This window comes from Podarcis raffonei, chromosome 3, assembly GCF_027172205.1.
Source record: "Podarcis raffonei isolate rPodRaf1 chromosome 3, rPodRaf1.pri, whole genome shotgun sequence".
In the NCBI taxonomy this organism is placed as follows: domain Eukaryota; kingdom Metazoa; phylum Chordata; class Lepidosauria; order Squamata; family Lacertidae; genus Podarcis; species Podarcis raffonei.
In genome coordinates, this window is record NC_070604.1 from 37,105,948 (window position 1) to 37,133,638 (window position 27,691).

General features: G+C 40.5%; 1 protein-coding gene across 1 annotated transcript in view; it reads right to left on the reverse strand.

Moving 5' to 3' along the window:
- Positions 1-27,359, reverse strand: part of LOC128410231 (protein eyes shut homolog) — a 472,516-nt gene extending 445,157 nt beyond the window's left edge. Inside the window, exons 1-6 of the mRNA XM_053381165.1 lie at positions 27,175-27,359; positions 23,151-23,255; positions 7,608-7,730; positions 4,220-4,333; positions 2,635-2,748; positions 764-877 (exon numbers count right to left, since the gene is read on the reverse strand). Of these exons, the coding sequence (XP_053237140.1) occupies positions 764-877; positions 2,635-2,748; positions 4,220-4,333; positions 7,608-7,730; positions 23,151-23,255; positions 27,175-27,178 (574 nt within the window). The 5' untranslated portion in view covers positions 27,179-27,359. The remainder of the gene's footprint in view (positions 1-763; positions 878-2,634; positions 2,749-4,219; positions 4,334-7,607; positions 7,731-23,150; positions 23,256-27,174) is intronic.
- Positions 27,360-27,691: the final 332 nt, after the last annotated feature.

The following is a 27,691-nucleotide window of genomic DNA, read 5'->3' on the forward strand; positions in this document are numbered from 1 at the left end:
TTTTTCCCTTTAATGCTGAATTTCCACATGTTCAGATTGATGGCGGCAACATCCTACTCATGAGTAAAAATCCGGAAGGGTGTCAACATTTGTCACCTCCTTAAGGAGGCGCCCTGTGTTTATTTTACTGCCTGCTGATTTCATATGATAATTTAAATTGATTTAATTTCATAGTTTTAATTGTATTTTAAAAGTATTGGGAGTTTGTTGGTTAGTCTTTGTTATGCATAACATTGATGAAACTGGTGCTATTATAGAACAGGTGTCGTGTCCCCACACTCCAGAAAGGCACAAGGCCAAAAATATGCTAGTCGCAACTTTATTAACTTCAACACATAAGGAACTGCAGCAAACGGGATTGCTTAACTCAATCCAAGCAGGCAGCCTGAGACGGGAGGCTGATAGCAGCTTTGCTCCAGCCTCTCCTGTGCTTCTCCTGAGCACCACATCACTAAGTTAAATGGCCCATGCCTTTCTTCCTTCCAAGAGGCCATGTGCTACCGAGATCCTCTCCTATGTTTGTTATGTTTGTTAGCATCTCTTCTAATAAATAACTGAACTCTTTCAGCAGATGAATAAACAAAGTTTATTTCACATTAGTCACAGCCTGAGAGATAATTGGCTGGTCACTTTTGAAGCTCGCTCTGAGAAAATAAAGGCCTAATAATGCTGCTCGGAAGAGTGAAATGAGTTCAGACAAGTGACAGAAATGCTTTCTAAAGTTAATTATGTTTACTTTCCCTTCTCCCTCGGTGTTCATTACCTTTAAATGGAGTCACACATTGGCAGTAGTAATTACCAGGTTGGTCAATGCAGGTGCCTCCATGCTTGCAAGGAAACGAAGCACATTCATCTATATCAGTTTCACAGTGCATACCTTTGAAAAGATAATTGAAGATGCAGCAATTTACTAAGACAGGCAGGTGTCAATTGATAATTGTTCAATTTGTACCTCAAGATTCCAGATCCATTCCATGCTGAGAATCTCCTCAAAATCAAACAAATAAGAACCTTACACACAGTATATTATTGTCAGAATCTATTTACTTCACACTCTCATGACTTACCGGTACATTCTCTCCTTGAATTATGTTACTTTTTGGTGACATGTGCCTCTATACAGCTCTGCAAATTACTTCTCAGTATTCTGGGAATAAGCCCTTCTGCAACACATTTGACTGGTGAATGGGGAGGATTTAGCTCAAATGTGTAGTGAAGCTGCTTCTTATAGTGAACCCTGGCTCTATTCTGCCAGAGAACAAACTACTGTCTGGCCATTAAGTATGGCCCAAACCAGGCATAGGCAAACTTGGCCCTCCAGATGTTTTGAGACTACAATTCCCATCATCCCTGACCACTGGTCCTGCTATCTAGGGATCATGGGAGTTGTAGGCCAAAAACATCTGGAGGGCCGAGTTTGCCTATGCCTGGCCCAAACCATGTATGCTTATGGGAAAAAAAACATAAAGAGCACAGCATGCAAAACTTTGTTTCATTTCAGTCAAGGTTGCAAAGTGCCCTTGTAAGGTACTCAGGGAGCAATAGAGATGAAGATGAGAGGTTTTCATAAAAAGATTATTATTATTAAATTTAAAAAGTATAAAAAATAGCATTTTTATGGCTAACTGTCCCAGAAATGGAAGGAGGGGAGATAAGGAGTGAGCTGGCTTCAGGCCACAGAGGTTACATGGTGTGACTGTTTCAGTTCTTGAAGCCAGCATTCTGGACTAAGGGTTGGGTCCAATGTTAGTCTTATTCAGAGTAGGCTCATGGGTATTAATAAGCATGGCAAATTTAGGTCCATTAATTTTCATGGGTACACTTTGCTTAAAACTTAGTTGGATGCAGGATGAGCCCATGATAGCAAGAATCTTCTTTTGGAATCACTTGGGGCGCTACTGTAAAGAACTAGCACCCATCTGGAAGTGCATGTCTGCTAACAAATGAGACTTAAAAGGTCCAGGTAGGTTGAGGAAGACTCAGGGAGCTTTAGAGAAACTCAGAAAACTCATGGAGGTCAATGAGAATAACAAAAGCAAGGGGATGGAGCAGGCTGCCTTGGCCCCTTCCATTCATTTATTAAATCATTTAATATTATTCTAATAAACAACTTAAACATGCCCAAAGAGTGCTATGGTTTTCCTTTGATTCTGTCAGGATCCAGAGCGTTAATTATCTCAGGAGGCCCAAAAGCAGTGTATGGAGGCTGAAGAGACTTCTTTGTCCTTTTCAATAGACAGCTTCTATGGGAAACTTCAAGTGGATTTTATCCTAGCTATCTAGAACTCTCCAACCTTCCTTTCCAGTCAAAATGAAGCTTTTTGAGCCAAGGTGCTCATGAACAAACATACAGAAAGGAGACAGATTAGTGCTCTCTGGCAACAATTATCAAGCACATATTTATCATCCCTTTGCATAGATGTAGTCACGGTCCATTCTAGGCATGGCCCTGCTCATTTTATTTTGGAAAAGTTCACAGATGTGGCTGGCAATCCAGTTCATCTGGAGTGCAAATGAATGCAAGTTGGGGAAGATAAAGAGAAACAAGAAGGAAGCAGCAGCAAATTAGTCTTAATGAATATCTTGAAGGCTACTCTTCCATAGAAAACAGTATCCATTATGGATGCCACTCACCTGTGAAGCCGGAAAGGCAGACACAGTCATATCCGCCAATAAGGTCTGTACAAGTTGCATTATGGAGACAGGGGTTTGAGTGACATTCATTTATGTTGATTTCACAAAGTGTGCCTATAAAGTAGTGGAAGGAAAGAAGACAATATTTTGCAGCATCCAGACGTTTAATCATGACTACGATTTTGTTTTGCATTTCCATGGAAAGCCACTTACTCCTCAGAACTTTCTGTCAGTAACGTTATTATACTTTCAACCTGTCGCTCTAAAGCATTATTCGAGATATTTCACTGGTTTACTAAGAAGGCACACAAAGAACAAAGTCTTCACTGACGCTGAATTGATTCTCAAGACTCATGGCAGGCAATTTCCTTATCAATTTGTATCAATATAAAGGGAAGAGAAAAGAAATGACACAAATATAATAGACTGCATTTGCTGTGACATGAAGGGAAATCTTCCTTCTGTTCTTGATAAGCTAGTGAATGAATGCTCGCCAAAGTAAAAGGAGAAATTTCAAACGTGAAAAACACATTGTACTAGTTAAAAACCTGAGAGAGTTCGTGGTATTATATGCTGAGGCATGGGTGGGGAATATTTTGCCCTCCCGATGTTGCTGAACTACAACTCCCAGCAGCTCCAGCAAGCACAGCTGATGACTAGGGATGATAGGAGCTGTAGTTCAGCAACATCTGGCAGGCCAAAGCCCCCAGCCTTGTTTTAGGTGTGCATTTTAGGACACAGAACTCTATTATTATTATTGCATTGTATTGAAATTATACAATGCAATATTAACAACATTTTTTTAAAAAAACCTGATAATTACAAAAACCAGGTGAGTTCTAAAAATATACACCTCAACCTCTGGTACGTCCTTCCTCTCCAATGAAGAATCAATCACTCTCTTGTCCCAACCAGTCAACCCACCAATGGCTAGTTCTAAGAAGCCAGGATGGGTAAGGGTCAAGGAAGCAGATGGGTGACCACACTTCTTCAAACAGATTCTCCATAACCTCAGGCTGCCATAATCTAAACTGATTCAGTATAGGCAGAAGAGACAGTGCTATAGACACCTCCACTGGACCTCTAGCATTTCTTCCTTCAATTAGTATCATTTGTTGATTCCTTTGCTATATCTTCTCCTTCATTCTCAAGCTCACACCAGGACAATGGGTGACAACAGAGGTGCTCATACATCTCATGACCTGAGGCAAGCATTGGGATCATGCCCACTAGCTACACCCTTCCATATTTAAATAAAGCTAGCATTTGTTTCACATATTTATCAGCAGGAGATAGCCAAAGCACTCAACTGAAGTAACCAGGTAACTGAAAGAGCCGCTATTGTTAATTTTTACAGTAATATATTATGATTTGTGAATACAGTTATTTTTAGGATTTGAGATAGATGAAATAATTCTACATTTCTAGCTTTGGATGAAGTTAATGGCACAATCCTATTCCCACTTACTTGAGCAAACACAAAGGGATTTACTTCTGAATTAAACATGCACTGGGATGTGCATAAATCTCCTAGATATGATTATTTGTATCCACTGCATTTTAAAGGCTGATAATTTTTGGTTACCTTGAAATCCATCAGAACACTGGCAGCTGAAGGCATTAAGCTGTTCGACACACGTAGCACCATTGCGGCAGGGGCCACTTAGGCACTCATCCATTTCTGTCTCACAGTTATTCCCTTGAAATAAGTGAAGAGGACATTTTTGAGAAATTCTTCATACAGCAGCGCAAATGGAAACAACAAAATCAAACGTATAAGTGAATACAGGTCTCAGTTTCCATGCAGAGGATCCTACCTTTGACGTAAAGGTAACCAACATCAGGCAACATTATCTCATGAAGACAGAACACTCACATTTTCCATACAAATTGCTATAAATGTCCAACTCCTTTTAGTATTCAGTTCTCTGAGGGCAATTTGAGGAAGTTGGCCATCCCTAAGGGCGTTTGCCACAATGATCCAACAGTATGTCAAAGTCCCCAGTCGATCAACTTGATCTAACATTATTCCAGTCTTTAGGCACCCAAAGTTAAGCATATACTTCACTCTCACACAGAGCTCATGCACATGCTTACTTGCAATGCTCTTTACACCTATTGGATAAAAGTCCATAGAGCAAAGCTGCAAAAGTGAACAAGGCTGGATTGTGCTTACTGTTTTGATTGCTAGTTTTAATTCTGTTCTGAAGTATTTTAATTGCTGTTTTTAACTAGTTTGCTTTTTTACTCTGCATTAAATAATTATAATTTTAAATGTTGTAAGCTGCCTAGAATCCCAACATGGAAGAAAGGTGAGATATAAATATATTAAACGAATAATTCAGATATAATACTGTTTAAACTGAGTGGTGCTGAAGCTTAACTGTGTCTATTTTGTTTTGTTGGGCTTGTTTCGCAGCCCCCCCCAAGTTCCCCTTAATAAAGCAGAGGAGTGATGTATGTTTCTTGAGGTGATCATAGTGATTTATTGAGCCAAGAAAACACTTGCTTTCAGCAGTTTCTTTCATGGGTAAATGCAGACACATTAGAGGTATTTAGAATGAAATTCTTTTAGAACCTAGAATTTGAAAATATAAAAGCTTTCCCATTGAAATTAATATTCTAAAAGAAATATGTTGGTCAATGATAAAAGGAGTAATCACCCCTTAGCAATCTGAAAGTATATTTAAGGTCAGCTCTAAGAGTTGTAATCATGGTGGGCATGACTGCTTACTTCTCTGCAATCAAAGGGAATGACTCAGCAATTGTCAAGCATTTTAAACCCTAATTTTAATGAGAGAGAATGAAGCATGTGCTTAACTTTCAAATTTGGCTTAAGACTAACAATGTCATTCAATATGTACTTACTCAGGAGTAAATCCTGCTGTAGTCTAACTATATAAGTATAACAGTTCAGGACTGCAATACCTCAAGGACTCACCCCTCCATATGAACCTACCCAGACCCTGAGATTCATCTGAAGCCCTTCTTTGTGTGCTCCCTCCACGAGAGGTCCAGAGGGTGGCAACATGAGTATGGCCCTTTTCTGTAATGTTTTCCCCCTAGGAAGTTCAGGTGGTGCCTTCATTCATTTAGGCCCCAGGAGAAAATCAGCCTGTGCCTGATTAACATCCGATACCCTTTTAAATGTGTCTGGAAGGGAGGATTATTCTTATTTTTATTATGTATTTTGTGTTTTTATATTGTATTTTTATGCTGCAAACTGCCCTGAGATCTCTGGATGAAGGGTGGAATACAAATTTAATAAATGTATTAATATATATTTACTTAGAATAAAGTACCACTGAATTCAATAGGGGCTTACTCCCAGGTAAGTTGTGTTAGAGTTTCAGCAAGTATTTATTTTAGAAGAGAACGATAAACCCTTTTCCTCCCAAGGGATGACTTTTTCTGTAGAAACATGATTTACAACATCAAAATCTGGTGTTGAATAATACAAGTTACTGAGACTACCAGAAATAATGCTTTAAAAAGCAAAACAAAACCATCAACTATAGTTACAACACAGATGCTTAACCAACTGACCTGTGTGACTATTTCTACATATGTATGTGTGTGTGTGTGTGTGTGAAAATCTACAAATATATATTTAAAAAATCACATTGGCTGTCTACTTTAAATGTACACTTTTTGGTGTCATTATGATTTCATTTGGAAGTGGTGAACAATGACTCCACATCTAACAAAAGCCAGGATAATTGGTTTTCTGCCAAAATTCTGATCTTGAATTTCCAACACAAACTACAGTGGTACCTCGGGTTACAGATGCTTCAGGGTACAGACTCCGCTAACCCAGAAATAGTACCTCAGGTTAAGAACTTTGCTTCAGGATGAGAACAGAAATCGCGTGGCGGAGGCGCAGTGGCAGCGGGAGGCCCCATTAGCTAAAGTGGTACCTCAGGTTAAGAACAGTTTCAGGTTAAGAATGGACCTCCGGAACAAATTAAGTTCTTAACCTGAGATACCAGTGTACTATCTAAATGCAGTCTCCTGTTAAAATCACCCTTGTAAGTTTTGATTTCCAAGTAGCTACATCCAGCAAGCATGTTAGGTTTCACAGCAGCACTTTACAGTTTGCAGTAATCAATTATATTGAAGCACAAGTAGACAGTGAAAAGAAAACCCCAGTGGCCAGGGATACTAGGTCATGTGGTCCTCCTCCTTGACTTCTGATTGACAGGATAGCAAACTGACACAGGGAAAGGAATGAGTATTATGCATTTCCAGTTACAAGGGAATTGCGAAAGATAATCCTGAAGGCAGAGTGATGGAGAGTGGAGACAAGGAGAATTCTGCTGCAGATATTGCTGTGGCTCCTCTTCCTAATATCCAGGTCAAGCGAAGCCCTGATTACTGGTAACTGCTGGTTTGAGCTTATCCTCCTATGGTCCAACCTACCCCTCTTAATCAGTGCATAGATGAATAGACAATTCACATTAAGATCCCATGGGTTATTTTAAAATTCTCATATAATTTTAGCCAATCTCTCATGATGTGCTATGTGCGGTTTGGTACTAGAGAACAAATGCCAGCTCTGTAACAGGGATCTAATTCAGACACCGAGCAAGTTCTCAGCCAAAAGCCTGCTGGACTGAGCAACACTTACAATCCATCCAACCAACTCTATGAGCCAAGGGATGCCACTATTTTTATTTGTGAAATTCTTATGGCCCTTTCATAAAGGGCCTTCTCATACAAATCGTAGTGACTATATATTTATTTAAGTCCCACTACATATGTGTTTATGCAGTTAGCACCTTCACATAATCCCTGCTGGTTTAGGAATCCAACAGCAGATTCTTGCATAAATGATCGTGCAGGAACCACAGGCGTATGAAGTGAGCCATATAGGACCGATAGACAACAAACTGACAAAATACTAGCTGCTATGCAGCACTTTGGGGGAAGGGGTCTGCTTAATGAATTTAAAGTATCTTTAGAGCCAAACCTACCTATAAAACCAGGTGCACAGAAACAACGATAACCATCAAATCCATCTTCACAGAGACTGAAAGCGCCACAAGGCCGTGACAAGCAGCCACCAATAGGTGTTTCACACAGCTTACCAGTAAAACCTGTTGAACAGAGAAATAAAGTGAATAAGCAAAGATTACTGCAGAAAAGTCTTGCATATATATATATATATATATATATATATATATATATATATATATATAATGTGTATATATATAATGTGTATGTATATATATATATATATATATGTGTGTGTGTGTGTGTATAAATATAATGTATATATATATATATATGTATACATATAACTTTTCCAGAAAGTAAATAAAAAAAACCTACCAACATTATTTCTCGAAGTTTTTAGTTGCAATGCTTTAACAGCATTTCAAAGTTGGTACTCAAGAAAAATAAATGTCAAAGTAATACCCATCATTTTTATGCCCCCCTCCCAATATTAGTGACTAATGTTGCCATTTTCTACATGTCTAATTAGAAGCGAACCCCTCTGAGTTCAATGAGGGTTACTTCCAGGTAAGTGGGATGGCAGCAGAAGGATTCTTGACATCTTCATTTTTTGTTTGATATAAAAACATGTATTATGGTGCTTGATGACTTTTTAAAAATTTACTAGAAAGCAATTGTTAGAAAAGTAGCTTGTTCAAATGGACCGAATAAGCTCCGCAATTTAAATCAAGAATCCTTGAAGAACAAGGGACTGCAGAGAGGGAACCAGTGTCTTCTCTAGATCCCAAAGCGATGTGACAAGTTAGCACAGCCTTATAAAAGATCTGAAATGTACACTTCCAACAGTGCAGTTCTGTATGTGTCTACTCAGAAGTAAGCCCTACCCAGTTTTATGGTACTTATTCACAGGTAAGTGAGTATAGTAAAAGCTATGGTTTTCCCAGTAGTGATGTATGGAAGTGAAAGCTGGACTATAAAGAAGGCTGATCGCTGAAGAATTGATGCTTTTGAATTATGGTGCTGGAGGAGACTCTTGAGAGTCCCATGGACTGCAAGAAGATCAAACCTATCCATTCTGAAGGAAATCAGCCCTGAGTGCTCACTGGAAGGACAGATCCTGAAGCTGAGGCTCCAATACTTTGGCCACCTCATGAGAAGGGAAGACTCCCTGGAAAAGACCCTGATGTTGGGAAAGATGGAGGGCACAAGGAGAAGGGGACGACAGAGGATGAGATGGTTGGATAGTGTCTTCGAAGCTACCAGCATGAGTTTGACCAAACTGTGGGAGGCAGTGGAAGACAGGAGTGCCTGGTGTGCTCTGGTCCATGGGTTCACGAAGAGTCGGACACGACTAAACAACAACAACACAGGTAAGTGAACATAGCATTGAGTTTTTGCTTTAATTATTTTCAAAGCAAATGTGCCAACAACTTATTTAGCAATTCTGGCACATCAGAATAGTTTTCTGAGGGAGGAGTGGAGTTAAGAACTCTTACATTAGATGCCAAAAGGCATGCAATTCCTTGAATTCCGGAAAATCTCGACACCGTCACCACTGTCAGCAGCGGAGTTTATTAGCGTTTCAACTTCTGTAAAGAATCTTATTTACAGGGCTACTGTTTGAAGAAGGAAATGTTGATGTAAGCAGAACAAGAATGTGAAAGCTTTGAAAATAAGTGTCCATTACAATTCTGTAAGCACAAGCAAAAACACGGATTTTATACTCACTCTTGAATGTCATTTCTGTTCTTCACTTTATTTTTAAACAATACAAGTAACACAAATAACAAGATTGAGAGTGAAAGCAAAACGTTGTGATCAGTATGCCAGAGGAGGCTATTAGAGGTGCCTATCAGACCAATTATCAATGAGCTTGGTTGAAAGAACTTCTCTGCAGCCATTTCTGTTGTGTTCCTTAAGTGTCCGTATGTGGACATGTGTCCTTTAAACTCAACATGTCATAATTTAATAATGCCAGCTACCTTGCTAGCTACCTTTCTTTTAAAGCCAGCCTAGTAACCGCTTAATGCTTGTGCAATACAAATGACATCAAAAACGAGTAATTAGCATTATAATAAAGTTGGCTATTTTCTAGCAATGGGACAATTTTATTTTTCTATTAACTATCTCTGACAGTTCTCAAACTGCTGTTATCACATTTGCTAACGTGGTAAGTTAAAACAGTCAGCTGAAGCAAGAACTCTTGATACACAAATTAAGAACATGCTAGAGAAATGCCTTTCATTAAGAGAGGCAAGCTTGTATGTTGCAGGTTCTAGAAAGACTGGGGAGATTCATCAAAACGGTTTTTTGTGCCTTCTTCCCTGATTAAGGTTGCAATCCTATGCACACTTCCCTAGGAGCAGGTCCTACTGAACTAGCAAGAATTACTTTGCAGTAGACATTCAAGAAACTGTAAATTGGGGAATACAGAACTCCCCTATGCCTGGAAGTCTGTAGAATGCAGTTCACTGTGGCCACAGCTACATGGCTGCATCCCTAAAGAAACTCAGTGGTCCAGATTCTTAATGTATTAGAGGTGGTTGTATTTACAGAACAGAGAGGGAAATGCATTCTGCAGATGCTCAGAGTCCTCTGTAGCATAAACCTTTTCTTTAGAGAATCTAAATTCTTGTGAAGCACAGAGAAAGATCAAAGGGCAGTACTGCAATCTCTTTTGCATTTTGGTGCAATGAGCCATTGGTGATTTCAAGTTGCCAGTTCAGAATCTAGGGAAGGATGTTGTGGCTACTGGTGAATTTGCAAAGATCAGCCTTCCCCAAGCACCCCACCCCCCATTTCAGGGAGGTGTGACTTATCCTACATGCAGCAGCTGGAGCAATCTTTAATGGGGTAGGGGGTGCTTCAGAGAGCGGTTTTGACAAGCAATTCCTACTAGACAGAAATGGACATTGAACCATGAAAGAATTTCACAATGACTTTTTGGAATTACGGAATGCTATTCCCTATATTCCAAATGACATATACATTTAAATCTGATTTAGTAGAGCCTCCATCACAGTAAAGGCTTCCCCCTCCAAAACCAAACCAAACCAAACCAGGGGGACTTGATCTGCATTCATCTACCCACTCCCCTTTTAATTTTTTTATTGACTGTCTTTGCATCACAAATAAGAAAGCTTTCACAGGCATTGTGAAAATTTTGTGGTTTCCTTGGCACAAGTCACAGCTAAATATCCCCTTGATAATCAGTGGGAAGGAAGGGTTCAACTTTGGTTTGGTTTTCAGAAAATCTCCCAGGAACATTTTCAGCAGGATAAGAGTATTTGACTAATTCCCAAAGGGGTCATTCTGAAGCATAAGCAAAACCCTCAGGATAAGAATTTTTCTACAACATGGGCAAATGCTTCCTGTTGATTACACTGTGCTCACATCTATAATAGCAAGAGTGCAAGCCCTACTTGTAAGGTTAAAATGGCATTATTAAGAATTTAATTATTCAACAACCTATAAAAAAAGAAGTGATTCTTTTAACAGTGGTGTTCCTAGCACCAGGGACAAGGAGAGATGAAAGGAAACCATGGAGTCTAGTGGAGGTTCTCATGAGACAGATGTCACACATGCCTTCAAGTGGCGTATCTGTGCAGCAACGACTGACTTTCATGAAGCATCCTAGAAGGATGTCATGTTCTCTGTTTGGCATGGTTGAAATTCCTTAAGTACTATTTGGCAGGAGCAACCAATGAGGAGTGGCAGTGCTGTGAACATGGCTTCCCAGCAGCCGGTGCCCTGCTGTATCCCGGGATGGTGCCAGGGGTAATGCAGGGCTGTGCAAAAGTGAATTTGGGGTGGTTCAGGCACACTGGAAGAGACAATCTGGTGATCTCACTGGGGCGCCCTAACCTTACTACTGACCTGCACATATATTTTATGTATAAGGCACCCGTTGAACCTCTGTTGGCAGGGTATTCCATAATAGTAAGTGAATAACAATAAAGGCTCATTTCTTGTTGTCGGCTGAGCCTCACCAATGACACTCCTACAGAGAGTCTCGGTGACTGAGCTGGGATATACGGGTCAAGGCAATCCCTAAGGTACTCTGGACCTAGGTTGTTGAGGGCTCTGTAAATTAATGCAAGAACACTAAACTTGGCATGGTAGTAATAGCCACACAGAAATCAGTGTTTCGCTCTTTCACTTGCTAGTACTTCAAGCAAAAGGGGTCAATTATACTTATTTAACGAATACTGAAAAGCTGTTGCCATTGCAGCATATCTAGCTCAGTAACCATCTAGCTCCCATTTAAGAGCAGTGGAAGCCCACTCCTAAATTGAAAGGGAACTAGAATTGGTAGTTAGGTGTCACATTAAGCTAGGGTTTCCCAAACTTTTGAGTTTATTGACCCCTTAATGAGCTTCTAAAGTTAACACTGACCTCAACCCAAGATCTAAGGAATGTAAATTGAACCAATTTCACTATATATTTAACATTTAACAGGTGAAAATCTTCACCTATATTTAGTAATAAAGCACCATGGTCTGTTGTGGTATCTCTCTGATTTCTGAGGCTCATAGTTTCTAATTACTTTTTGCACACTATAATTTGTAAACTTCTTTTTCTCCACTGGTCTTTTTTGATCCCACCCCTACATTTTTATTCACCCACTGCAAAACTCCAGGGGCTCAATATCAACCACTTTGAGAAACCTTGCATTAAGGAATAAGCCTGCATCTGCTAAAACAAAAGAAAGGAGTACATTGTTATTATATCGTATCTTTGAATTATGGCTGTATAGAAGACAACCAGAGAGACACTGTTTCCCCTGATAACCTTGAGTTAGTATAAATGGCTACCCAAATGCCTCTTTGTCCCAAAGGTGTTTGTTTCCTTGTATGTCTTGTCTTTTCATTGTCATTTATGAACTGATCCAGGTTTACAGGCTTTAATGCTGGGTCACACCTCCAAGATTGGAGCCCCTAAAGCCTAATGCTAGCTATCAATTATTATCTTATCAGTAGGCATATAAAGTGATGCTCATAACTACTTCTTGAAAAGGTCATCGTGGAATGCACTGGAAGAGTGCAAGATTACCTTGTTCGAAAATGGGTGAATTTGTCACACAGTCCTTGCAGTTCTAATTTCTGTGATAATTCATTCAGGGTATTTAATACATAGGATAACTGTGCATTAACTGCAAATATAAATATATATTGTTGAATAGCAGTGGAATAAACCACTGCTTTGTTTTTATTGTATTATTTTATGTTGCATTGCATCAGATATAAGAGCAATGCAACATGGCATATTTGCCTAGAGGACTTGAAACTGGTAAAACCATTTCTCCTGCCCCAGAACCTCCAGCTCATCACATCTAGGCTGTCTGTCTGTGCTATTTCCATGTCTTGTATCAAATTTTATGTAACTAAAAGAATATGCAATACAGATGCTCTTCTTCACCAGGAATTTCATTCCGTTGCAAAACCTTATATATTAAAAGCTGGCATTTCCAAGTTGATCTTCTCCAATTATTTAGTTCTGTGAGTTATCTGGACACAAAATATCCTTTTGCCTCTTGCCTAAAACCATTAAGAATCAGAGAGAAAGAAAATGCAATTGCCAGTAGGTGAGTAAAAAACAAACAAACATCTGGCTTTAGTTGTTAGGCTAGCTAGAGGCATATCTTAGCTAAAAAAGAAATCTCAGAGATCGTTCAGTCACCTGGCCAGGTGTGTGTGTTTGTGTGTGTGAAAATCAATTAGCCAGTAATATTGAAATGAGCTCTGAACTTGCATTATATTCTGCTATGTTTCTGGAAGTTGCTTTCACGTCATGTGAAAGCTCAAATATAATGTGGAAATTAACAATTAGGGAAAGGCTAGGGAAAAATGGAATAAACTGCATATGAATGTAGCCTCCACCTTGGCTTCATCTCTGTTTCACCCAAGCAGTCCCATCCCCACCTCCTCATTGCTCCTGCACTGGTGCTTTTTTGTGCTGTAACTTCTGCAGAACACAAACGGAAAGAAGAAAACCTTGCTTTAAGATTTCATTTTTTGCCGCTTGGTAATAATTTTACAATGGGTTAGGTTTCTATGTACTGAGTTTTCCTCATACTTTTTTTGTGCAGCTCTGATTGATCCCTGTAACTTGTTTTCAGGAAATTTTCTTCTACTTATCTAGCCCTCCTAGGCGGAAAAAAAAAAAGTTATGGAGAACCAGCCTGGCTGCTCCCACCTATCACTGTTTCTAGTCAATGAGTGAAGTCAAAGCTGTGATTGTTTGGACACTCCCGCTTCCAATGACCCTCCTTCTTGCAATTCGCACATTGATTCCTTCCCAGTGGTGGATTCCTTCCCCGCCCTCTCCCTCCGTTTAAAGGGCGGTAGTCTTGCTTCACTGCTGTGGCTAGCATCACCATCTTTTCCTTCTGCCACTTCTTCTTCTCTTGTTTCTCAGCCTCATCCCTATTCCGATAAACTCGACGTGCAATGGCCATGATTTGGCTCATCAGCATCCCTTCCCATCCTTCTGATTTCTGAATTTTCTTACGAAGGTCAGAAGCACACTGGGCCACAAATGTAGCAGTAATCATTCTGCTGTTTTCAGGGGCTTCAGGGTCAAAAGGAGTCCATATACGATAGGCTTCCTGCAGCCTCTCTAAAAAGTCTCCCGGACTCTCATTTGGTTTCTGTTCTACTTCTGAGACTTTAGACATATTAGTGGTCTTCTGGCATGCCCTGCGGATACCTTGCACAAGCGTCTGGCGGTAGGTGGTAAGCCTGGCCAGGTGAATTGCATTGTTTGGATCCCAATTAGGATCTTCCAAAGGAAAGTTATCCTGGAGATGACGGTCAATATTAAAAATATTTCCCACTCTGGCCTGCTCACGCAAATATATCTGTGCCTTTTCAATTATGTCTCTCCTTTCCTCAGTGGTGAACAGAGTATTCAGGAGTTGGCGGCAATCTGTCCAAGTAGGACTATGAGTATTTACTATTGAAGTCACCAAGTCCATCATAGCCTGAGGTTTTTCTGCGAAAGATGGGGTGTGTGTTTTCCAATTCATCAGATCCGTAGTTGTGAATGGAATGTACTGGAGGGTCGAAGTTCGAGGTGGCCGTGGTCCGGGTTGCCCGTTAACCAGCACAGGCTCCTCAAGTGCATCAAATACTCTTCTAAGAGGGGCTACTACGTGACCTTTCTCTTCGCTTTGCTCTAGGGGCCTCAAATCATAGGGGATGGTATCTGTCCCAAGGCGTTCTTTTAGCAGCTTTATACGCCTTGCTGTATTGCTTGCTGACCGATCAAGGTCTTCCTGTAACTTCTGTAATAGTTCTCTAGGATTTGGATGTACAGGGGTTTGGGGTGGGCAATTGGTTGTTCCACTAAAGGAGACTGTAGATGGAGTTCTACTGGGACTCACAGGTGGAATAACCACTTCTGCTTGGGCTTTATTATAGGACTCCAAGGCCTCCTGAAGATATTTATCATAATCTATCAAGGAATCAAGTTCTGTGACTCCACCCCCATTATTCGTTCTACTTTCTTGCCTTGGGGTTACAACTGGTGGAGTATTTGGATTAGGCTCCCTTCGATGTGGAGCATAGGGTGGAGGTGGAAGCACCTCTTCCTCTGGTCCCTCAAAAATGGGTTTGAGTTTATTTGGCAAGATTCCTTTCCTAGCTTCGGCTTTTACAGCCAATAATTTGCATCGTTGGACTTTGCATTCCCTTATCCATGGAGGATTTTTATTTAATGTGCTCAGCCAAGAATCTATATATGAAAATTGTTCTGGGCACCCTCCCGTTTCTTTGGCAATATTAGTCCAAAGTTTGCTTACTAAATTTATATCAAAGGTTCCCTGAGATGGCCATTCAGTATTTTGTTTCGGCCACTCTAATTCACATAACGTTCTCAAGCGCTCTGGCGTCATTTTGACTCCATATGCCCCTGAGAAGGCTTTCTTAAAATTATTTAACATACATTCAAGAGGTGTATTTTCCCCCTTTGAACCTCCAACTCCCATTGTATGGCCCTGTGAAGTATCCACTCAGTCACTCACACACTCGCTTCGTGGGGTTCCTTGCCCAGTGAAGTCGCCTTACTGGGAACCGAAGTACTACCCACTCCACACTCAGGTTGTACTTTCTCACACATACAATGCGCTGGATACTTCACCACACTCTACCTCCCAACCTTTCCCTTTTCCCTACACCAGATCACCATCTGATGTACCCAGCCATGTAGCGTACTCAGTTTCCCCTTACTGAGACGCAGAAGTTTGATCAAGACTTCTCTTCCTCCCAATTAATTGGAGGGCCAAAACCCTTTGTGCACTTACCCTTAGCTGGTTCCCAGTTTATTTCTCTGGTTCCCCCCGGTCCGTCGCCGTCGGTGAGCAGGGTATCAGACAGACGAGACTTCTGCGTTCCCCTGGAAAAATGTTCCAGTGCGCGCTGGGTAAGCAGTTAGTGGTCCTCCCTCTTGTACCCTGCCCAGTAAGGCGAAGGGGCTGCGTTCCAGCAGACCACTTATCCGAGTCACAGAGGCACCATAAAATGTAGCACCCTGCTTGTGGTTAACGCTTAGCTGGAATGAAATATTCAACGCAGCAATAGAGAAATTAAAATAATAATTTATTTGTCAGACAAATAAATGAGAGGCACAGTGGTATATGGTTACCAAGCTCTGGCCTGCCTTCCTGCCCTTATGGCCAGCACTTATATTCCCTCAGCTCAGCCCCCTTGCTCCTCCTTTGGCTGCCTCTGTCCAATCAGCCTGGTTAAAATTCCTATTGGCTGTTTGCTAGAACCAATCATAAAAGATACACCCATTTCCTATTACCTTTTATGGGAGACAAAGAGCTATATTTCCTTCTATTTATAATTGGCAAATAAGTAGTCATATATCTTACATTTACCTCGACCAGGCACCTTAATTACCAAATAACCTTTTGCCCTAGACTAGGCGCCTTAACTAACATTTCATCTTTTGCCCTATTGCCCTATTCACTCCAAAACAGATGGTGGCTAATTTTATCTTTGGAGGTCATTAAGCAGAGGCTTGACAACCATATGTCAGGAGTGCTCCGATGGCGTCTCTCTGTCTGGCAGGGGTCCGGACCCAATGGCCCTCGTGGTCTATTCCAACTCTTCTATGATTCTATAATTTCTTACTTTCTAAATCCTTTGCATAATTACATTTAAGCCAATATATTTCATACATATATAGTTTTTTTAGAAGAAAGGGAACTTAGTAAAAGCTAAGCTAAATTCTAAAGATTCAAAGCAGTTTCAGAGAGTTGCCTCTTCCCTAGCCAGCTGATGTTTGTATTAGCTCTTGCCCTTTTAACCTTAGGAAGATGTGGCTCAAGTTTAATGGGAGGCACAATAATTATTTACTATTTGTTTTTGCAACCTTGATTGTATTCTATAATTTGTATGGTCAGTGTGACCTTTTGCTCCCAGCCTGTTTTTTCCTTTTACAACCCTGAGACACTGCTATAGATCAGGGGGGCCCTTGATCAAGAAGATAAACAGCTGCCAGAGTATGGTTTCTGCCTGGCATGAGAGATACAAACATTTACAAATATATTTCTTTAAGGTCATTTTTAGAATACAGGAATCTGATCAAAATATAAGCCTTGATTAAAAATGCAGGCTATGATCAGATGCCTCATTCCCCCCTTTCAAGCTCAAGGACCTTCCCAAGTGTCCTTGATAGCTTGACCTTCATCATATTCCTGAGGTAAAGCTCTGTATAGGGCCATGATATGAGGTAGAGTTTCATTTGAAATCATCTTGCTAATTGTACTTCTAAAACATGAAATGATACATGGCACCATACACAAAACCATTACTACTACCGTCAAGAAAAACAAGCAAGACAATAGTATCCCTTTGAGTCCTGCGACATTTGGTAACCAGTTGGTGAGCCATCCCATATCCCATCCTTCCCATGTTTGTACTGGGACATGTGCTATATTCTCCATCTTTGTGGCCAACACACGGATTGCCTCACCATTATCAGAAATGTTAAAGCAACAGGCATTCCCTGTCAAGTTCAAGACTCCACATAGGCCTCCCTGCCTGGCAAGTACATAATCCATTCCCATTTTCAGCTGCAAAATGGCGGCTCTACTTTCATCCAACTGTTGTGCAATAAGTCTCAAACTCTGGGCCGTTGCATTGGTTACAAGTTCCACTACTGCTTGCAATCGAATTATTCTGTTTAGATTATAAATAGGATCTCGAGCCCCTTGTATGAGCTCATCAGGATTCCAGGAGGCAGGTTCATAATAGGCTATAATGCGCTCTGGTGGCCAATCATCAGTATCGCTCCAACTTTGGGTACTTCCTCCTGCTATATGAGAAATATCAGCGTTTCTTCGTGTACGCTTGGCTGAACTAGTGGGCATAATCCACATTGGTGGTAATACCCATCCCAGGAAACAAGTCCCACTCCATTTGGAAGGGAGTTTCTTGTATGCCCATTCTCCACATATCCACCACAACCATCGGGTCTGAGGTTTTTGGTACGTGGAGTGCATAAGGCGAAATATCAAAAGGGGTACAGAGTTCACAGTGCAGTAAGTTAGATTGCCTTTTTCTGCCACAGTTATGTTCCACACCATTTTCCATGCATGAATAAAAGGAGGTGCACAGGGCAAGGTATTCCGAGTTCGATAGGTAGTACCGTTTGCCCAGGTTTGACTATTCTTAATATAATCCCAAGTATAGTGGCAATGAGAAGAGCCTATCATGGTAGAATCAGCTGCCTCTGATGATTTATGTACTCAGTAGAACGTTTTCCTAACATCTTTTGTTAACAAACAAACAAAATTGAATAGATTCCCCCCCCCCCAATATTTGAACTATTTTATGTTCCCATCTCTTTCCCCTTTCCTGCTCTTTTGGAAGCGGCGGCCATTTTGTGGCAGGCCACACTCCTGACAGCAGCCATTTTCAAATTTCCAAATGTGCCCCAGACCCCAAAATGTTGGCAATCGCTAGTTTATTTTATTGATGTGCACATATTTAAAACATTTATTTAATCTCTGTCCCTCATTCAGTGTGACACATACGGTCTAATAAAATATGAAGAAGTGGGAGGAAAGATAGTCCATTGGCAAAAAAATCTGGCCTGAGGGAACTGCCCTCAATACTCCATTTCAGCCACAAGCAAAAAGGATGGTCTTGGAGAACTTTCAGCTTCCATTCCCTATCTGTAAAGGGGGAATGATTTGTCTCACGGGGCAGCTGTGATGATGCATAGGAATAGGGCTGCCAACCACTCTGAACAATAAAATGACTGCATGAGTGACTAACAGAGATTTTCATTAGAACATCCAGGTCTCTAATACCAAGCATATACTATTCCCCTGTTTCTAGACTATTGCTATTTTAACTGCTTTTATAGGGCTGTATGCATTTTGAAAATGTGCCATGAATTAGATTTATGAACCATTCCACACTACACATTTTCTGGGAGAATGGCACTGAAAACAAACATTATGAGGTTTCGTACAAAAAAATGACTTTGAAGGATAAAAAGAGCTGAGACAACATTATCAACTGATTTTCAGAACACCTGGAAAATTGCTACAAGTGCTGTATGCTGAAGAAAGGAATAGCTGTGAATAAATTCATTCGGGCTGCAATCTCATGCCCACTTAATGAAGAATAAACTTCTCTGAACTCAATGGGACTTGTTTCTATGCAAACATGTAGGATTCCTGAGAAGGACTGCATACAGTCCTGGAAGCATACAGCCTATAGATGTCTGTCAGTTTGCTTCATAAAATTTATATGGCACATGTATCAAGGTATCACCAAACTTGGCACAAGGGTACCTGAGGAGGGTGTGATCTTTGTTGACATTTGGATGTTGGCTGCCATTTAGAATTACCCCCTGCTAACAGAACATTGACTTCCAACGACTTAACTATGTTGGATTGTGGTCACCCTGTTCAAAGGCCATACACTAAAATCATTTTTATTTTGATTACTACATTCACATCCCACCTTTCCTCCAAGCTCATGGTGGCATATGATTAGTATTCTTATTTAATCCTCACAGCAACTGTAGGAAGTAGGGTAGACTAAAAGGCAGTGGCTGGCCCAATATCACCTAGTGAGCTTCAAGGCCAAGTGTGAATTTGAATCCTAGTCTCCAAGTCCCTAACCTCACTCTCTAACCACCATAGCAAACTTGACCTTCAATCATGGGTCATCAACAAGCTCCACAGGCCCCCAAATGGTCATCAGAGTCTGGTACACTTGCCTCTCCTACACTGTGAAGTGTCCTGCTGAAAGATGATAGGCAAATTCATTTCAACGCACATGAGACATTGCATGGTTTACTCTAGACTTGAGTGGGTACCATTTGGGGCACAATTTCTAAGACATTTGATGAAGACTTTTTAAGCCCAGCTTTTGGTGGCTGGTATTTTATTGCCATGGAGAGTGTAAGCAACATACAGTGGTACCTTGGGTTAAGTACTTAATTCGTTCTGGAGGTCCATTCTTAACTTGAAACTGTTCTTAACCTGAAGCACCACTTTAGCTAATGGGGCCTCCTGCTGCTGCAGCGCTGCCGGAGCACAATTTCTGTTCTCATCCTGAAGCAAAGTTCTTAACCTGAGATAATATTTCTGGGTTAGCGGAGTCTGTAACCTGAAGCGTATGTAAACTGAAGTGTATGTAACCCGAGGTACCACTGTATACCAATTTTAAGAGCCACAACTATATTGAGAAATGTGTACAACAGGGTTGTGGAACTTCAGGATAGGGGTCCAAATGTGGCCCTCTAGGCCCCTTTATCTTGCCCTGGGGACTTCTCCCAGGCCATATACCATCCAAAGCCACACTCCTCACAAGCTCTGCTTTGTACCCTCCTTGCATGCCTTTGCTAGAATGTGTCCTTGAACTCTGACAATTCCTTGTTTTCCTCAATGGAGGATAAGGAGAGGTGTGCGGGTGTTTGCAGAAACTTGGCTACTGTACAAAAAGGTAAAAGCACCCTTGACCGTTAGGTCCAGTCGCGGACAACTCTGGGGTTGCAGCGCTCATCTTGCTTTACTGGCCAAGGGAGCTGGCACAGCTTTTGGGTCATGTGGCCAGCATGACTAAGCCGCTTCTGGTGAACCAGAGCAGTGCACGGAAACGATATTTACCTTCCCGCCGGAGTGGTACCTATTTAACTACTTGCACTTTGATGTGCTTTCGAACTGCTAGGTTGGCAGGAGCAGGGACCGAGCAACAGGAGCTCACCCTGTTGCGGGGATTCGAACCGCCAACCTTCTGAATGGCAAGCCCTAGGCTCTGTGGTTTAGACCATAGTGCCACCCGCGTCCCACCTACTGTACAAAGGCAGCATGTAAATTCATTGTTCCACCCACTTTTGCTCCTAGTCCCAGCCACCACTGGCATGTGGACCTTGGAATATTATCCAAAAGGGAATGAATGAGGCTCTGGAGGTCCAAAAGGTCCCTCATCCCTGAACTAGAACATAGCTAAACCAAGTGAAGCCAGTGCGCAAACATTGGAACTCACCAGATGGAACAATCGTCCCTCTCCTCCCACCTTAATGTTTTCCTGACAAGCCCAGGAGGCGGGCACACAGGTAGAGGAGAGTGGGGGAAATCCCTATTTAGCATGCACAAGTCCTTGCAACAAGGCTTTTGCTGACATTAGGTGAATCCTGCCCAAGGTGTTCAGAGAAATGCTTGGAGAAGCAGAAGAAATGTTGAGCAGTATCAAAATGTGTATTGAGGGTATAAATGCTTTGTGCCTCTCAGCCTGGAATTCTGCACACAGCTCGGCTTCTTATATCACGCTGAGGTCAATGTGCAAGACTTTGTGCAGGATTGCAGTCTTGGAGAAGAGTGATAATGAGAAACAGCAAGATAGACCTTAGAGGATAGTGCAAGCCTTGTTCTTTGCAATACAATACTCCGGTTTTGAAGGAAAAAGAAAAGAAAGAAAGAAAGAATAGAAAGTCACTGAAGCACTGTTGACTATGGGATGGGCGATAATTCCCCAATGTGCATTACTTTGCATTAGTCAGCTTTGAAATCAATTTGCCCATTCCACTAGCATTGTTTACTTCTGAAAACCAGTCAGTCCTCTGTAGGCCAAAACAACCTATAAGAGCTGTGTCGGATATGCAAATCCTGCTTCACTGCTTGCTGCCTTGTCTAGATCATGAATATACACATTAACTGATTCGTGGGAGATAACTTCATAGTCCCGTCCCCCCTTATTTACAGGTTTACTGAAAATTTTAAAAAATAATAATCTCACATTATACTTTACATGGGTTTGGTTTTTTTTAATGTAAACCTGGAACGTTGAAGGCATTTATGCTCTCATGCTTCCTTCCCAATGTCGCTGCTGCAGCCCCCGTCCACTGGCAGGGAGAATCAGGGCGTCCCAGGATGAAGGCAGGCACAGTGGGAGCTTACTGATTTCTATCTGGCCATCCTGGCCAAATAAGGACAGTTGAGGGGTATGCTATAGGCAAGGTATAAAAATCTTTGGTATCCTTATTTCATGGTATGATGTGATTTAAGGTAGGCTTGAATCAGACATTTGGCTGCAGACCCAGATCGGATACCGTGAGTTGCCAGCTGAATAGAATCATAGAATTGGAAGGGACCATGAGGGTCATCTAGTCCAATCCCCTGCAAGCAGGAATCTCAACAAGCTGTTTCCCATCCAATGTGAAACCATACTGGACCCTGCTTAGCTTTGCAAATGTACTTGCAGTTTGCTTGGTGTGCTGAATCTGTTACCACTTACCACTGCAAACCTGGGGGTTCCAGATGACCTATTTACTGAGCATTCATCCTGATTTGCTTGCACAGAGATTAAATGGCAGAATTAGGATTGGGGCCTTAGTTTCCAGTTTGTGCCATATATTGGGAGTTAATAAAAAACACTGCATGACCAAACAAAACATGGTATTAACTTTTATCAATGTATAAAAAAGGAAGGAAAGGAGGAGAGAGAAGGCCGTAGGTATTGTGATTAACAAGTTAAAGCAATCTGAAGTACCAAATTTCTGGCATAAAAAAAAATAAAAATAAAGCAAGAAGCTACAGAAATGAAAACACTATTCATCATACTAAACCTTCTAAGCCCCGCAAGGCTAAGGGGCAGGGATGGTTGTTTTTTTCAGCACAGCCTATGCACAACAACAGAATTCTTCTACAATTGTGTCCTGCAAATCAGTGTATTATCATATTTAAAGGTTTTAGAATTGGAACACCCTGCAGGATCTATTATGAATGCAGTTGATATTTTCATATAAAATAACCTCTCCTCATTAGTATGCAACACCTCATTTTCAGATAGGTATTCAAGCGACATGGTCTGCAACCAAATTCATAAAAATAGAGGATGCTGTCCTAATAATAAATGTGCTGTGCATTGCAGGAACATTTGTATAGCTTCTGTGCGTGGGTGATGGGGGCGGGGGCGGCAGGGGCATGTACAAAGCAAATTTGAATCTAAAATAATGCATCTGAAGAAATTAGTTCTATTTCTGTCCCAAACATTTGTCTTAACTCTTCACCCACGTAACACCTGAGCACCTACCTGGCAAGCAGTTACAGTAAAATTCGCCAATCAAATTATGGCAACTGGCTCCATTTTTGCAGGGCTTGAAGGGACATTCATCAATGTCCATTGAGCAGTTTTTGTCTGACAGAAAAGAAAATGAAACGTTAAAACTATAAATCATGTAGGGTTTGGGATAGCAAAAAGGCTACTTCATAATCCAAGTGACAACTACATAATTTAACTTTTCCTGGTTGGGAACATTGTATTTTATGTCTGCCTGACAGCTTTAAAGGAAAGAGGTTTTTGTTTTTTTTATAGATCACAGATAGCAGTTAAATAAATTAGATCTTTATAGGCAGGATTATACGAAGCAAATAAAGTATTTACTGATATATTTTGTGTGGTTATTATAACATCCCATTAGCTGCAATATAATTATAGTTAGTATAGTGTCTCTACAGACTTAAGCAATGAAGGACCCCAGTGAAGAACAAGTAACAGCCTGATCTTATGGGCATATCAAAATGGTGGACACTGGGCCACTAGCTGCACCATCTCCAAGTAGTAAGTGGTATCCTAGCCTTGCTCAGTAGCAGCTCAATAGCAAACCTGAAGTACTAAAGTAATATTACATACAAAACACAGGTACAACCATTCTTACAGCCTCCATAACCAGTTTACGGCTTGCCATTAATCCCAGCATTTTCCATTAACAACTCCACCCTACCCTTCAGAATGCATGAGTGAAGCCACATTAAAGCCGTAAGATTTCAAATTATATTGCAGAGATAGGTAACAGTAACCACACTGGCCTGGTTTGCACATCACAGTGAGCCAAACTATGGCCAAGCGAGGACCACACAAATGTTCTGACTCCTGGGAAAGAGCTCATACCTTTGCTTCTCCCAAGTCTTTTTGGCACAAGACAGCATGGCAGTAAGGTGTGGCTTACTATGTCATCCAGACCTGGAATTGTGGTTAAGGTCTTTCCATAGGACAAAGTTTACAGAAACAGTGAGTTTGGGAGATGGAGAGGGGGAATGTTTTGCTTTGATGGTCAGGTCTAGGTTATCATATCAATATCAATTCTTTCCCCAGGGCATTCCAATCACAGTGATTTGTGGGAGGGATGTTGATGGAAAGCAGGGCATTTAGAAGAATGCTGGATTACTGGCATCCTTACCAATTACAAACAGTTAAAAGCGAAAAGTTAAATCAAGTTGTTTTCAGTCTGCCAGGTTTTCTTTCTCCTCCCGCCCAAACTCACATTGGTTTCCAAACTTTGAAGAGAGCTTAGTATGGGGTCACCCCCCCCCCGCCACACTCAGTTCAGCTGTGGGTTGTCTCGCGTACGATGTACTTGTCCCTTTTTATTCCAATCACTTTCTGTTTTCCAAAAAACAAATTCCTATTTTAGTTATTTAGTCATCCTGTTTGTTTTCTCTTATTTTGCTTTAGCTCTGTTCAAACTTCTCTTGAGTTCACCCTCCTGCTGCTTCGGCTGTATGTGTGTTTCAGTTATTATTCAATTCGATTTGTTTGCTTTTTTCCTCTCCTCTAGGTTTTAGTCTGCTTGTTCAAAGCATTATCATATTCTTTTAGATGTTAGGGTAGCTGTCATTCATTACCCCCTCTATGACTGGTATTTTCTTCCCCACTCAACTAAGCCTGCTTGCCCCTTAAGTTACGGAGCTGCCAGTTGTGCTACTCATTGCCAACCTACTGTTACCCACTTACTGAGTGGCACCTCACTCATGTCACTAGTTTTCAGACTGACTGCCAGCAAATTATTAAGGGAGGTTAAGTGGTTCTTTATTTTACCCACCCCCAAATATTGCCCTTGTGGGCAGGGCTGGATTTAACGGGGCCATTTATATGTCTAGCTGTCCTTTGTCAACAACAAATTGTTGTTGTTTTTTGTGTTGAATATATGCTATATGGTAACTTATGGACCTAATAGGTATCTAAAGCCATTTGCACATAACAAAATATGTATTTTATCAAAGTAATTGTTGAACTGAAATACAACTGGAAATGTACATCCAGGTTTTTTCCTTTATTTTTTGGGGGGGCCACCAAGAAAGTGGGGCCCTAAGCTCTAGCTTGTTTAGCCTATACGTAAATCCGACACTGCTTGTGGGAGAATCACTGTACCTGTCATTCTGAAAGCTGGCAGCCTTCATCTCTTCAGAATGGACCGCCAAAAAAGAAAAAAGAATGGACCGGCATGCCTGTAAATTGCATCTAGTTCTGGCATAAAATAGTTTTTTTCATTGCTTTTAAAACAAGAAACTTAATGGTATAAAACTCTTAAACAAACCTGCTTGAAATGTGGCAGGCTTAGTTTCTTGGGTCCTAGAATCTCCTAAACTATGGATCTAGCAACTATTTGCAAGTCAGTAGCAGTCAATCTTAATTTTAATCTGTAAAATGGGAGTAACAGACCAACTATACAGGTCTTTAAAAAAAAGATATATAACAGTGGCTAAATCACACAATTATGGTGTTTTAAATGCTCTAGTCTTATATGTATATGTAAAAGACCTGAATGCCTAATCACTATTATTCCCATTTTACAGAGTGAGTAAATAGAGGGAATTGAAACTGAATGTGATTAACTTGTGAATATAGACTTCATAGATCCCTCCAGAGTAGGAATGAATTCAAATGAGTCTGTTTTAATGACTTTTAAGCCTGTGTTTTAATCATAAAACCAGAATACTTGGCTGGGTTTTTGTTGTTGTTCAGTTGAGGACAAAATTTGTGATTGTAGCAGTGGTTGTTATTATTACCTTTCTCTATCTCAATCATGATCAGAAAAGACATTAAAGAAATCCTTAATGCATTAAATTATAACTATGTCTCAAGTGGAAACATTGTTTTCATTTTCTTGTTTCCAAAATAAAGGACATGAACTGAAATGTGAAAATAAGAAAGCTTGGTAGCATTCCCTAAACACCAACCACAAAAAGGAAGAACAAGTCTCATTTCATCTCATTTTATTCTTAGTTGATGAATGAACACATTTTCTCCAGATGATTTCAACTCTTAAGCTTTGGTTCTAATTAAAGAAATCATGCTAATTATTTGCAGATGAGAAACTTTCAGCAAATTATGCCTCTGATTTCATGTAAACAAGGCACTTTGGTTAATTTCTAACAGGGAGAGAAAATTGTGCTGTTGAACCATAATTGATTTTCCCTTTAATTTTATGCAACTCACTGGTAGCTCAACTCTTTATCCTTTATAGAGAAATTAACTGTTTAGTTTAGTATATGACGCCTCTCGAAGGTCCTTGAAACACAGGGCCTTAAGTTGGAAGCCCTCATTTGTGCATTTTTAATAGATTCTGCCTTCAGATTTCCAGGATATTGTGTAGATGCTGTTTGGACTTCTACATTACTAATCAGCAATTCCTAATCAGCTGATGTATACAGTATATATGTATCCTTGAAGAAAACAGAAAACAGAAAACTCTTCTTAGAAACAGTTATCAACACATTTTTTGTATCCCAATCCTGAGTGGGGCATGGAAGCTAATAATTATATTCAAAGTTCTTTGGAGCAGGGGATAAAATGAGGTGCCAGTAGTCATATCTTGATAAAAGTGCCATGGGTGCCAGCACAAAATGGTTGACATGGGCAGTACAAATAAGAGGTGGTGGTACTCTGTACCAGAGAGTACCATCGCAAAAAACCACTGCTTTTTAATGTGTGAAGTGTCCATTACTTGTCTGAGTGTAGTGTGTACTTGAACTAGTTACTATTTTTTCCTCTACCAGGTGAGTTAGTGATGAAAAAATCATGAGTATGCTTTAACATCCCTGTTAATTAACTCGGAAACTTTAACATCAGCATTTCCAACTTTCATCTTATGATCAGAGGATTAAGGAATATAATTGATGGGAGTTATTGCAATGTGTTACTTATTCTGTTTTTATTAGCAGTGTGGCAGTGTATAAAATGTCATTATGGGCACTTATTTACTTTTAATTTTGCAAGATATAATGGAGTCTTTAAATATTTATTGTTTCATCTAAAGACTTGGGTTATACCTTACCCATGAAGCCTGGAGGACAAACACAAGCGTAGTCTGCAACCAGGTCTAAGCACGTCGAATTGTTTTTACAGAAGCCGTAGGAGCAGTCATCAAAGTTGATTTCACAGTTCAGGCCTTCAAATCCTTGGTTGAGGAGAAAGAGAGAGGGGGGCAGTATATTCTTTATCTACACCTGTGTCTCCTTTCTCAGTCCTCTCTTTTGTAAATAATAAATCAATCCTTATCAAATTACTCTGTAAAACAGAAATAATTCTCTTTTTATGGCTCACAGTGAACGCTTCTAAAAGCTGCCTTGCTCCTCATCTGTCATTAGTAAATTATCCCCCTTTGTCCTTAAAGAAGGATCACATTTAAAGGAACAAGGGCAGCAAGCATAAAGCTGTGTCAGAGCAGCACAACTTGTAAATACTTAGGAAGTGCTTTACGAAAATGAGTTTTCATGAACATGACACCAGGCTAGCCCTGTGTGCAAAACAATTACCCATATGGTTATCATTTCTGTTATGTACTGAGTTGA